Raw genomic sequence first — 12,102 nt, 5'->3', positions numbered from 1 at the left:
CTTGATAATATAATTATTATTGTCATTTTATTTAATAGAAATATACTTTGATTGAGTGGAACAAGGAAATGAGGGGACACATCTTTAAGATCAAAGGAGAAGAACTTGATTATATATGTAAGAAAAAAGTCTTTTCAAAAAATCGACCATCAGACCTAGAAAGAAAAGAAAATTACAAGAGCTAAAGTGTGGCCAAATCACTTGAAAACGTTATTTATAGCTTAGATTAGTTCAAGCTATGAAGTGTGGGAAATTAATCACATTAGTGTGGAGTCAGATAGTCAATAGTTGGTAAATCATGGCAAATCATATCTATTCTTCTAGTTCAGATGATGAGATTTTTCAAGTTGTTTAAGATATCGTCTTATGTGAATCTTTCAACTCATGTGTAGTTAATCATATTCGAGATAAAGCCAACTTGGTGGCACTTTCGATTGAGCTCTCCGCTGTGTGGATGAACACAGATCCGAGGGCCCGTTTGTAACGTAAATGTAAATGATGTTTTGAGATATTTTTCTTGATGAATCATCTGTTCTATCCAAAAGAAATTATTAAAGAACATTTTAGGTGAAAATAATAAATACTAGATTGCCATTTATGTGGGATGCGTGCCCTTCGTGTAGTTTTCACGAATAAATTCGTCAACGCGCGTATCTTGGAAGAAATCAATTTATTCGAAAGGGATTTGTTTCGTGCTGTGTAATTAATGCAAAGCATGCCTACAGTCGAGATCGAAAGCATCACACGTATTAAAAATAACTTTTGCAAAATCTCGATCCTATTCCTGGTGTCGATCTAGACCGTATTTTTTTAAGAAGCGTGGCAAGTTCGTTGGTTAATTAACGAATCGAGCAGGGAAAAAAATCCAAATGAATGCGGCTGAGAAGCGAAAAACACACTCGTTTTCTCTCTGATGCAGTGCAAACCGGTCACTCAAAATGGAACTCTTCCGCCGGATCGATTTGCAACCCGCCAAAATCCAGTAACTCAGAGAGAGAAGGAGAAGAGTCTACGAAGAAGAAGTTCCACATTCTGTGCTTCTCGAGGGTTTTCTCACTTGAAGATCTGAAGATGAAGAACAGAATTGGAATTCTTTATAGTAGGAAGCTCTTCTCCTATGTTTTAATTGCTCTCATTGTATCCTTCGGGTTACTTTGTGTCTTCTATGTTTCCTCGATCGATCTTGCTCTTCCCCGCTCCAACGACAAAGGCGGTGGCGAAGTTGGAACTGACCATCTATTTGGGAGGCCGCTTCAAAGGGATGACGACCAGTTTGATAATCTATTTGAAGATCAAGACCGTAATCTGGATGTTCCCAAGAGCTTTCCAGTATGTATTTTTGCCCCTATCGTCAAGTTTAATATTGCTGTTTTTTTTTTTCTTCTTTCTTTCACATCTTTTTTCTCAATCTGTACAGGTCTGTGATACGAAATTCTCGGATTTGATTCCTTGCTTGGACAGAAATCTTATGTACCAACTGAAAATTAAGGTAAACATGTCCTTAATGGAACATTACGAACGTCACTGTCCACCAGCTGAGCGCCGTTATAATTGCCTCATTCCTCCCCCAGTTGGTTACAAGGTTGGTGGTATTCGCTTTCTGCCAATAACAGATAACATATTTTGATTTAGAGATTTTGTATGGTTTTGGTTAGTTTTGATTCCGATTTCAGTGTCAGTAGAGTTTCAGATACCTATTAGATGGCCAGCGAGCAGGGATGAAGTATGGAAGTCAAACATACCACATACGCATCTCGCTCAAGAGAAATCAGATCAAAATTGGATGGTGGTCAGTGGGGAAAAGATAAAATTTCCTGGTGGGGGAACTCATTTTCATGATGGGGCGAACAAGTACATTTCTGCACTTGCTAGGGTATGTTCGACTTCTCTGCTTCCTTGTGTTATTTACAAAATAGGCAGCCTTGACTGGCTTTCCTTTTCTTGTTGAAGTAGATGCTTAAGTTCCCCGGTGACAAGCTCAATAATGGTGGAAACATAAGAAATGTACTGGACGTTGGTTGTGGGGTGGCCAGTTTTGGAGCCTACCTTCTTTCACACCACATCATAGCCATGTCGATTGCACCTAATGATGTCCATGAGAATCAAATACAGTTTGCACTGGAGAGAGGAATCCCTTCAACCCTCGCTGTATTGGGTACAAAAAGACTTCCTTATCCAAGTCGTTCATTTGAACTGGCTCATTGTTCTCGATGTAGGATTGATTGGCTCCAGAGGGATGGGATTCTCTTATTAGAAATCGATAGATTACTAAGACCTGGAGGCTATTTTGTGTACTCTTCTCCTGAAGCCTATTCCCACGATGAGGTGAATCGAAGAATCTGGAGTGCTATGAGTGATCTCCTTAGAAGGATGTGCTGGAGAGTTGTTTCAAAAAGAGACCAGACTGTTATATGGGCTAAGCCATTAAATAACAACTGCTACTTTAAGAGAGATCCTCACACTCGTCCTCCTTTGTGTAGCTCCAAAGATGACCCAGATGCCACATGGAATGTATCTATGAAGGCATGCATGACGCCCTATTCGGCAAGTAAGTACAGTTAATTGATGGAAATTATGATTTAACAATACTTTTTTTTTTTGTAATCTGCCAGTACTTTAGTGTTACATTCTGCTACTACTAAATGCCGCTTTTTCAGACTTATCTGCTTCCCTGTTCCCCCTTTTATTTTGATAAAAATCCCACCTCTTGAGTCTTGATTGTTGAAGGGGAACAGAAATAATTAGACAGGGTAACTCAGAATTTTAAGGCCTTCATATAATACCCATTCTTATCTTCTATATTGAAAATGTTAATTTTTCTTTTTACCCCATATATATTTCTTAAATCTCACTTGGGAAACCAGGTATGCATAGGAAAAGTGGCAGTGGTTTGTTACCATGGCCCCAAAGGCTTACTGCCACACCTTGTCGTCTCGAAGAACTTGGTGTTATTTCTAAGGAATATCAGGAAGACACAGTGAGTTTGAAATTCCTGTAATTCTTGTATGTTTGTTTTCTTTCTTGTTAGCTCCACTCTTGAAAGTTTTTGTAACTTCCAAAAACCATGCACCGTAGGAAATTTGGAAGTTGAGAGTAACTGAATACTGGAAGCAGATGAAATCTGTGATACAGAAGAACACTTTTAGAAATGTTATGGATATGAAGTCCAACCTTGGTGGATTTGCAGCTGCCCTTCACGAGAAAGATGTATGGGTGATGAATGTTGCTCCTGTAAATGACTCTAGCAAATTGAAGATTATTTACGATCGAGGCTTAATTGGAACTGTTCATGACTGGTATGCATTTTGCTTGGTTTCTTCTATGCATTTATGTATTTTCTTGGTTATTCATTAATATTTAGAATGAACAATTTGTTATTGTTTTTGTAAAACAATGTTCTCTCTTATAAAATTTTTCTTTTCCTTCATCCCTACTTTTTTTTTTTTTTTTTGGGGGGGGGGGGGGGAGAGAGTGTTTCAATTCTAACTTTTCTCCTTCTAGGCTCATTCCACTGATTTCCTTTCCAAGCTTTTTGTATGAGGTGGTTTGTGATGCACCCTTGATATCTCCCTCATCTCAAAGACTACCCTTGCTATCCCTTTAAATTCCAAAGTCACTCGCTGCCTCCCCTAACAATTATGGCCTCTCTCTTGTACTCTCCCATCTGGCTGGTGTTAATGGGATACTTTCTGTTCAGATAATATTTATTCAGTTTAACTTCCAATCTGATTTTAGAACAGTAGCAGTGGTGGATAAAAATTTTACAGTATCTGCTGCTTCATTTGCATTCCCCCCCCCCCCTCCCTCCTTTCTCTTTGAGTTGAGATCTGGAATGAGCTCATATGTTGCTCCCATTTTACAACAGATTCAAATCTGGGTGAATGTGGTTGAATTGATTCCATGTGCTAAAACAATGGTTTGGTAATAATTTGAACAGGGTGTTATTTAACATCCAGGGCCCCTCAGCTATTGGGTGATGGCCAAAATGATCTTGGTATGCTAGCCAATGGTGTGATTGGGGTCAAAATGGAATCCAAAAGAGATTCTGTTTCTCTAGGAAGGATTCAGCAATGTACTAGTCATGTTGGTGGTCACTGGCCTGCAAATGATCAAAATGCCATGGGTATATAAACTATGAGATGCAGGTCAAATGAGATTTTATGATGACTTCATTTGTATATGGAGAGAATATTGTATAATGGAAGCACCAATAGGATCCATTAATCTTTCGAAGTGATCAAATGCCCCTAGCATATTCTCAGTATGGTAGAGGTATAAAGGGGAAGAGTTAGAGATTTCGATGGTCCAGGAAACATTTGGAGCCATAAAGTATTTCTCATGGTTCTATTAGCAATATGCAGGGCCCAATCCCATGATTTTAAGCTGTTTATGTGATTCTTTTTTTCTTTTGGGTCAGGGGTGGAGTGAGCTGTTTGGTGGTGGAGAGGGTACATGTGATTTTATAATTATCTAGGTATCCTCCATAATCAACATGTTAATAGATAAATAGATAAAAAGAATATAATAGAATGCACTTTTATAGGAAATATGATTGAATTTAAATGTTAAGAATTTTGATGGGATAGTATTAGAGTGACACTTTCATCATTTGCGTTCAATAATATATAGGGAGTAATGGTTTAAAGAGGTCCTTGCCCATTGAATTAGAGCTTGGCTGGTGAACTAAAGGAGGCATCTGGAGTACTGTGTAATTTTACATTCCCTCAAGGCCTTATAACAAGGTTTATTAAGACAGCTAGAAGAGCAGAGTGATGCCTAGTGGAGATTATTGTGCAATCAGAAGATGGATTTGTTGGTAGCAACTATAAAGTTGAGCGTCTGATCACTTTGGTTCTACAGAGACAACCAATGATTTAGGGACATTACATAAAATGAATAATGTCAGAAGTTGGCTTTGTTGGTAGAAACATAAAGTTGAGCATCTGATCACTAAGGGTTACAGCAAGTCACTAAGGGTTACAGCCAGTTACTTTGTGCTGCCACACTAAATATTTTATAGTTCCCTGGAATCATTACAGAGATTCTATTGCATGAGATGGATTAAATGAAAAATGCCTTGATAAGATATGGTAGAATACTTAAAATGAATCGTCAATGACCTTCTCCATCATGAAGTTTCATTTCTTCTTCCTTCTTGAAGGTAGGGTGCGTGTGTTTTAACGAACTTATTTTAAGCTTCATAATTGCTGGGGTAAGGCTGCATCGGAAAATTGCCTGCCGGACTCTGCTTGTACAGAAGCCTTCAGCACCAGTTTTCGCCTATCATTATAAGCTTCAAATTCCCTGTCGTTTCCTTATAGATAATCCGAGTTTTTGCATGCATATTCAATTGAATTTATATTTGCATTTAAGGAATTTTCTGCTGTTTTCCATGTTACTTTGCTTCAGTTGGTAACTTTAAAAAATTTCTGAGAGGCATTGATGAAAAAAACTTCTAAGGTGGCCTTTCAGAAATATTCAAGAACTGGTGGCCAGATCAGTTAGTGCAGGCTTATTAATTGCAATAACAAGCCGTCTTCTCTGAACTTCAGTGTATATACTGGCTCAAGAACTTTAGTGCACATACCAGCTTATTAATTGCAATAACAAGCTATCTGCTCTTCGATTGTTTGGGCACCATCCTTTTCTTGAAAAAATTTCCGTCATGCTCTGCTGTCGCATGGACTGATTATTGCAAATCGTAGTTGGATAAGTGGGATTAATTGAGTAGGCTGCCTATTGAATTTGCTGCCTTTTATGGGGCTTCCCTTACCACCCACCCGTGGATTTTTTACAATTCCTTGTAGAGTTCAATGTGATTTCAAGGTGTTAATTTCAAATTTCATGGGGTTTTAACTTCTACTGGTCCATTAGTTTCAAATTTCATGGGGTTTCAACTTCTACTGGTCCATTAGTTTAAAATTTCATGGGGTTTCAACTTCTACTGGTCCATCAGTTTTCATGGTTGAAATATCTTGGTTTAAGATTTTGTTAAACCATGATACACCTGAAACAATCTTCAGGGCAAGGGCATGCCAGAATATCACTGCCCAGATATCATAGAACCCATGCTTTTAGGATAGAGTTAAAACAATTTTTGGTGTAAAAGTTCCTTTTCATTATCAGGAAGTCCATGCTTTGAGTTTCTTCCTACTTCCAGTGTGGCTACACTTTGGCGGCAACAAGACCAAACTTCTTCTTCTTGTTTTTTTATTTTTTTATTATTTTTTTTATCATGGAAATCATCCCAAGTTAAGCATCAGTTAGTGATCTACCAGTCCAAGCAGGAAGCATTTGTTGGCAATTACACTGATTCACTTTCAAATCTTGTTGCTGTTTCTGAATGTGTTGCTTGTTTTCTGTTCAAGCTTTTGTTAACCATTGATTTATTTATGGTTACAGGTGTGAATCATTTTCTGCCTATCCTCGCACCTTTGATTTGCTTCATGCTTGGACCATTATTTCAGACATAGAGGAGCAGGGTTGTAGCATTGAGGATCTGCTTATTGAAATGGACAGGATTCTGCGGCCTGAAGGATTTGTTATCATCAGGGACAAACACTCTATTATAGATTATATGCGGAAGTTCTTAGCTGTCCTAAAGTGGGATGGCTGGTTATCAGAAGTTGAACCAAGAGTCGATGCTCTTAGCTCACAGGAAGAAAGAGTTTTGATTGCCAGAAAGAAGTTGTGGGAAGAGAGTTCTGCAACAATGTAAATTTTAAATTTGTTTCATGAAATTAGGTTAGTTTCTAACATTTCTTTTACCAATTAGAAATTTAGGTCACGATGCTCAAGCTCGTTTTGTGTTTTTCATGTTTGAGATTTGTATATAACCGTTAGAAATAGGTGGTTTGTTGGACCAGGAATATCATTATAGAATCCTAGGCTTGTTTGTATGACACCGATTTCCATGGCTGCCAAATTTTCTTGATTTTGCACCCTGGAGCACAAGAGGGTTTGCAAAGAATGCAACTCCGTTTCTTTTGGTCAACAAGATCCAAGAAAAGAGTAAAAGAAGAAAAACGAAAACGAAGATGCTAATAACGACTCATAATCTCCTCACGCGATGAAGAAAAAACTTGGCCTATAGGGTTCGGATTTTATGCCGTTAAGAATCCATTGTAACCTGTTTCCCAATTTCCTCTGGTGTATTGCATGAATCAACTGACCCATCAGGAAGGCACGTACACAAATTCATGTCATTTACTAGATCATGCCATAAGGAATTGAGAATGGTTCACCTATAACTTTAACTCATGAGCTGTTAGAGACTTAGATATTAAGATACAGATTAGCTCCAAGCCCTGTTGCCTTAATCTGCTGTGAAATGCCATACACAGGAATGTGTTGAGGCAGCTTGGGAGACATCTCCATTGACATCTTATCTGGCGCTTTCTAAGGAGGAAAACTGTGCGAACTGCTTGAAGCATTGCTTGGATACCCAAAGATCACAGGCCAAAAATCGAACGTTCAAATTGTTGGAAAAATTTACTTCTATCTTTATTTCAATTTGAAAATCAACACCTTTGATGTTGGTTACAACAGGAAAGCTTAGTCAAAGAAACGACTTCTAAATGCCGTTGAAGTACAACTATTAGGAAGAAGGATTCGTATTCTGTACATGCTTTTACAACATACTGGGAAACATCACACAAGCAGTTCCTTTAGTTTATACCACTTGGGATGCCAAGTCACTTCAGAAGAGTTCTGAAGAAACTCTTTCTAATAGTTCAGTGCCAATGCTTGGCGTGGGCTCCCTTGTCCTTCAAATTCTCTGTGTAGCTACTTGTTTTCTACATGTTGAAATGAGAAACTGCTTATACTGTCTATTAGTTGTTCAGGTGCCTCACCATCTGTCACTACCTGTTCAATGATAAAATCAGCTTTTAAGCAACAAATAAAATTACCATAAAAGACTGGGTTTGACTTGGTATAGCTACAGTCTATGAATGTACAAGCAAGTTTGTTCTCCTCCATCGAGGAGCCACTTGCAGCCAGAAGCAAGGGGTGTCGTGAACGGTGAAAGGTCACAAAGATCCTACTCAGGAAGAAAATCATGAAACAATGCTAACTCAACACTCAAAAACATAGATCCCACAATGTAACTAAAAAGTGTTCTGAATGAGCATGACTACCCAAGCAAGAGAAAAAACTTCTTAGGTTTGGGTTGACTCCTGGTAAAAACAATGAACCTGTTTCTTGGGGTATCCATTACAGGGGGATGGGGGATATGCTGAAGCTTAGCAAAAACACTAAAATAGATGGCTTTCCAAATCGTGTCCAAGAATTCTAGATTTGGAAGTCCATCTCCTACTATTACTCTCCCACCACAAGTGGTGGATAGTAGCACGGGAAACCAGCTTACCCCCCCCCCCTTCTTGTTACTTCTTATTCCACGAAAACACACACACACAAAGGGGGTACAACCAGCTAAAATAATCACCCCAGAAGAAGCATTGCCTGATTGGTCTCTGGAGTAGCTTCTCTTTATGCCTCCTGCTAGGAATTTAGAGATTTACCAAAATCCAAATCCAAAACATGGTTTCTCAATCATCTCTGGAAACCCCTTAAATAGACTGATACAGATGTTAGAATCAGTAACTTGTAACTCCTAAATAAAAGAGTGTTTTCCATGCCATATCATAATAAATTGGACTGAATACCTTCTGACCCTGTTTTTTGAATGACTAAACCAACATTACCAGAGCCCCAAAGGGGGAAAGAAAGGAGAGAATGAATGCACACAGGGGGGAAAAGAGAGGGGGGGGGGGGGGGAACCAGCCTTCAAGAGGGAGACTGAGGAGGGAGCCTAAACCCCATGTAACAACAACAATCCTGTTCCTTGGGGATACCCTCTGACCTTACTCATTGCCATAGTGTTAGATTTCTGTCTTCCCCTTCAATTCATAATATGTATATCAAACCCACTTTTTACTAATTAAAGTTCAACATCTATGCATCATAAGGTTGACAATCTAGTTCTTTTCTTATCCATCTCCAAATGCTTACTTGGTGAACTGGAGCTGGCCGCTATTGCCTTCCTAAAGGTTTTCTTCCCCCTTCAGTAGATCCACTGATCCCCCTATGAATAGAACATGTCATGAGGTTTAATGAATAACTACGGCAACATCTTTCTTATACGTAGTTTTTAATTGATGTCTATCCTTTTTATGCTAGTGTGCAGTTTCTTCAATAGGAAACATTGCAAATACAGGAATATGGGTAAAATTTACATTTTCAAGCCTCAACATACAATAACAATAATTGATACCAAAAAAATATCCTGGCAAGTTTGAAATACTAAAAGAAAGATCTGAAGTAGTAACAGATGGAGAAATATGTCATCAAAAAGTTTCCATAAATACCTGAATAGGTACATTCATAGGAAAGCCCATATTGTTGAGAAAGATGCAAGCAACCTTCTCCCAAAATGCAGGACTATGTTTATCTGTAAACTTATCACCGATCAACTGATATTGCCCCTCCTCCAATGGGACATCACACCCTACCCACACATACAAAATTTTTGGCCTCTTATTGCCAAATTTCACATCTTGAACTAGCAAAAGGAAAACTGATTTAGAATCAAGGATCCCAGATGAAAGCATTTCCACCTTCTCCATTGTTGGCCACCGGTACAGAATTAGTTCTGTTACTTCTCTGTCAGTTGAACAATTTAATGGCAGACCACAAAATCCTTTGTCATGATCCTCTTGTACTTCACCGTTAACATTTAAAACATCAGCATCTGACATCAATTCATCACAACCTTTGCAGTCGATTGGATTGGATCCAATATCAAGCAACATATCTTCCTCTAAGTCAGGGAGAGAAAACGATAACGACCTTACCATGCTTCTGGAGTCTTGCAGATGTGGTCGGTTGTTCACAGATGGTGCCAACACCAATGATGGAGGATTACTTCCTCTACGTGCTGCAAGAGAAGCAGAAGCCCCCTTACACGGCACACAGGCATTCTCAGCTCTCAAAGCATTAGCAAACGGCTCTGCAAGAGACGGGACAACTCCTGAACATGGCAAACAAGCCTTCTCTTCTTGGGACTGGGCTTTGTAAGCAACTGGCTCGGTGGATTCTGAAGATGAAGGTGAGAGCTGAGAAGAAGAGAATGAAAGGTCCGAAAGATAAGAAGATGCAGGCGAGAAGGTAAACACACTAGAAGAATCTGATGGCGAAGGAATGGGGGATTTGGAATTGTATGTTGGGCTTGTATTGGAGTAACAGGAGGCAGAATCTGGGGAACCACATGAAGGGGATGGAGACAACCAAGAATCATTAGGAGAGCGAGGGTGTTCTTCTCTGTCTTTGTTACATGAATCCACTAGTTCTTTCACTGCACCAGAAGCAATTTTTATTCTGAGTCTGCCCCAACCACTTTCTCTGGCAGGAAGATGAGTTTCTGATCCTGCCACCGGGAAAGGGCAGGGCGGAACAACACCACCGGAAAGAGCCTTGAGGAAAATCTCGTAGTCAACATCGTATTCATCCACTTTCTTGTTACCTATCCCAAGGTTGGTAGCCTCTGCAACCTGATATTTTCCTTCTTCCTTCTTCGCCTTCTCGATTTTATCAAACTCGTCGGCAAGAACAGGGCCACTAGCGAGAGCATCCCAGAATTCCCAAGGTTCTTCTCCCTCGTTGATGCTTATAATGTGTCCTTGAGCTCTCTCGTAACGCACAACCTGAGAGGCAGCCGCCCTGGCGTGATTTAACATCACCTGGGAGCAATTCTTTCCAACCCAAATGTATATCGCCGAAGGTAAGTGAATAATGAAAGCACCACGAGAATCGAGGCTGAGAGGGCCTGGACGGTTCAACATTTTGGGAACCAGGTGAAGGGGATCGTAAGGGGAGTGAGGAGCCATTCTGTACATCGTAAGCACGGAATTAGGGCTCGCCGGCACGGCGTGAACCCTTTTCTGGCACTGCAGAAGCTGGCAAGCGAAACCCATGTTTGGGTTGGTTGATCCTCGAGCAGCTTTCACGTACTGGAACGCATCTTCGAAGTTCTGGCCGTCTTTCCACATTAGGTAGGCGATAACCAAGGCGGTGGACCGAGAAACCCCTTTGCAGCAATGAACAAGTACACGCCCTCCATGCTCTCGAACATCTTCGAAGTAATCGAAGACGTCGTATAGAATGCTAGTGATGTCCTCAGAAGGACTGTCATGTAGCCATAAAGTTTTGTAAACAAGATCGTTTTTGAAGTATTCAGGACAAACAAACCCAACGCAGTTGAGAACGTGGGTGATACGATTTTGACGGAGAATCTCACGGTTCCTTGCAACAGCATCGCTTCCCAGATAGATATGATCGGTGATCCTGGAGCATTCTTTATCGAAGAAAGCAAGCTTGTCTCTGCAGAGCTGGAAATCCTTGGAGGAATCGAAGCCATCAAAGGGTTTTTTTTCGATCGTTAATGGTGGACGGCCATGGGTGGAGGTGGAGCTAGGAGTAGGAGGCTGAGGCCATTCGCCAAGATCATCAGAACCTGGCTTGGGCCACTCTTCGACAGGGCGGCGAGAGATGGAAAGGGGTTGCAGGGGAGGGAGAGAGGATCGAGCCTTGAAGCTGAATGGCTTCTTCTGTTGGGTTCTGTTAGAAGGGTTCTTCGGAGATCGGTCGGCGACAGACCATGAAGCTGAGCGGAGGTAGGTTTTCCGAGAACCACTGCCAGCGGCACCACCACCATTTTCATGCTCTTCTAACATCCTCTGTTTTCACTTACCAGCTGAACTGCAATGGAGGCTGAGGCTGTAGAGCCTTGGCTGAGGCTGTGGAGCCTTAATATTACCACAAGGAGCAATTGGGTTTCGATGGAGACGACCCATTACGACAGAGCAGTCTTGCACCACAGGGGATGTGGGTTTCCTTTCTCCTTTCCGTTTCAGCCAAGGAATTTATAGCACAACTGATAATTGACATAGAAAGGTTCTTCCGTGTGATTGCTCTGTTCCCCTGTTTTTCACTCTCACCTGTAAGAATTAAGAATTAAGAAGAAAAAAAAGACAGTCTTACCATGATTCATAGCTCTTCTGTCAGTCTACCTATCTCTGTCAATCTCTCGTTTCCAAGACGAAA

The 12,102-nt window shown here is 40.4% G+C and overlaps 2 protein-coding genes across 2 annotated transcripts; one reads left to right on the top strand and one right to left on the bottom strand.

Annotated features, from left to right (window-relative positions):
- Positions 1 to 628: 628 nt before the first annotated feature.
- LOC149020713 (putative methyltransferase PMT9) lies at positions 629 to 7,148 on the top strand. The gene is made up of 7 exons (XM_089148925.1): positions 629 to 1,329; positions 1,418 to 1,582; positions 1,691 to 1,873; positions 1,954 to 2,548; positions 2,865 to 2,977; positions 3,076 to 3,296; positions 6,403 to 7,148. Exons 1-7 carry the CDS (start codon positions 874 to 876, stop codon positions 6,716 to 6,718), a joined length of 2,049 nt encoding a protein of 682 aa, XP_089005051.1. The 5' UTR covers positions 629 to 873; the 3' UTR covers positions 6,719 to 7,148.
- Positions 7,149 to 7,435: 287 nt separating this feature from the next.
- On the bottom strand, positions 7,436 to 12,097 carry LOC149020712 (protein-tyrosine-phosphatase MKP1-like). Its single transcript, XM_089148924.1, has 2 exons — positions 9,369 to 12,097; positions 7,436 to 7,866 (listed from the first exon to the last, which is right to left on the bottom strand). Exons 1-2 carry the CDS (start codon positions 11,730 to 11,732, stop codon positions 7,786 to 7,788), a joined length of 2,445 nt encoding a protein of 814 aa, XP_089005050.1. The 5' UTR covers positions 11,733 to 12,097; the 3' UTR covers positions 7,436 to 7,785.
- Positions 12,098 to 12,102: the final 5 nt, after the last annotated feature.

The sequence above is a fragment of the Hakea prostrata genome, chromosome 3 (assembly GCF_041222555.1).
Source record: "Hakea prostrata isolate BN-2017 chromosome 3, UWA_Hpros_2, whole genome shotgun sequence".
Lineage (NCBI taxonomy): Eukaryota > Viridiplantae > Streptophyta > Magnoliopsida > Proteales > Proteaceae > Hakea > Hakea prostrata.
This window is presented reverse-complemented; position numbering and strand designations above follow the sequence as displayed.

Bases quoted from the DNA above. Each gene is read 5' to 3' on its own strand.
- LOC149020713 (XM_089148925.1), top strand. From the start codon at position 874: ATGCGGCTGAGAAGCGAAAAACACACTCGTTTTCTCTCTGATGCAGTG. The intron at 1,874-1,953 runs GTATGTTCGACT...TTGTTGAAGTAG, and splicing joins ACATTTCTGCACTTGCTAGG to ATGCTTAAGTTCCCCGGTGA. The intron at 2,549-2,864 runs GTAAGTACAGTT...TTGGGAAACCAG, and splicing joins CATGACGCCCTATTCGGCAA to GTATGCATAGGAAAAGTGGC.
- LOC149020712 (XM_089148924.1), bottom strand. From the start codon at position 11,732: ATGTTAGAAGAGCATGAAAATGGTGGTGGTGCCGCTGGCAGTGGTTCT. The intron at 7,867-9,368 runs GTATTTATGGAA...ATCATTGAACAG, and splicing joins CTATGAATGTACCTATTCAG to GTAGTGACAGATGGTGAGGC.